General features: G+C 55.4%; 1 protein-coding gene across 1 annotated transcript in view; it reads left to right on the top strand.

The window, feature by feature from the left end:
* EMH_0066430 (uncharacterized protein) overlaps nt 1-249 on the top strand; it is a gene marked incomplete at both ends in the record, with an annotated part of 978 nt that overhangs the window by 181 nt on the left and 548 nt on the right. Inside the window, one exon of the mRNA XM_013498503.1 lies at nt 2-115. Within this exon, the coding sequence (XP_013353957.1) occupies nt 2-115 (114 nt within the window). The remainder of the gene's footprint in view (nt 1; nt 116-249) is intronic.

Raw genomic sequence — 249 nt, 5'->3', positions numbered from 1 at the left:
AACAGCAGCAGCAACAGCAGCAACAGCAGCAGCAGCAACAGCAGCAGCAGCAGCAACAGCAGCAGCAGCAAAAGAAACATACAGCAAAGACTTGGTTGTCTTTGTCTGCTCTTCTGTGCAGCAGCCGCAGCAGCGGATTTAGCTGCTGATGATGCAGCGCATGCATAACGAGCAGCTCTACATCAGCAGCAGCAGCAGCAGCAGCAGCAGCAGCAGCAGAGGATGCAGCTGATCCAGCAGCAGCAGCAC

This window comes from Eimeria mitis, genomic scaffold (genome assembly GCF_000499745.2).
Source record: "Eimeria mitis Houghton genomic scaffold, Emh_scaff3472, whole genome shotgun sequence".
NCBI lineage: Eukaryota > Apicomplexa > Conoidasida > Eucoccidiorida > Eimeriidae > Eimeria > Eimeria mitis.
Note: the sequence above shows the minus strand (reverse complement) of the source record. Positions and strands in the feature narration are given on the sequence as shown.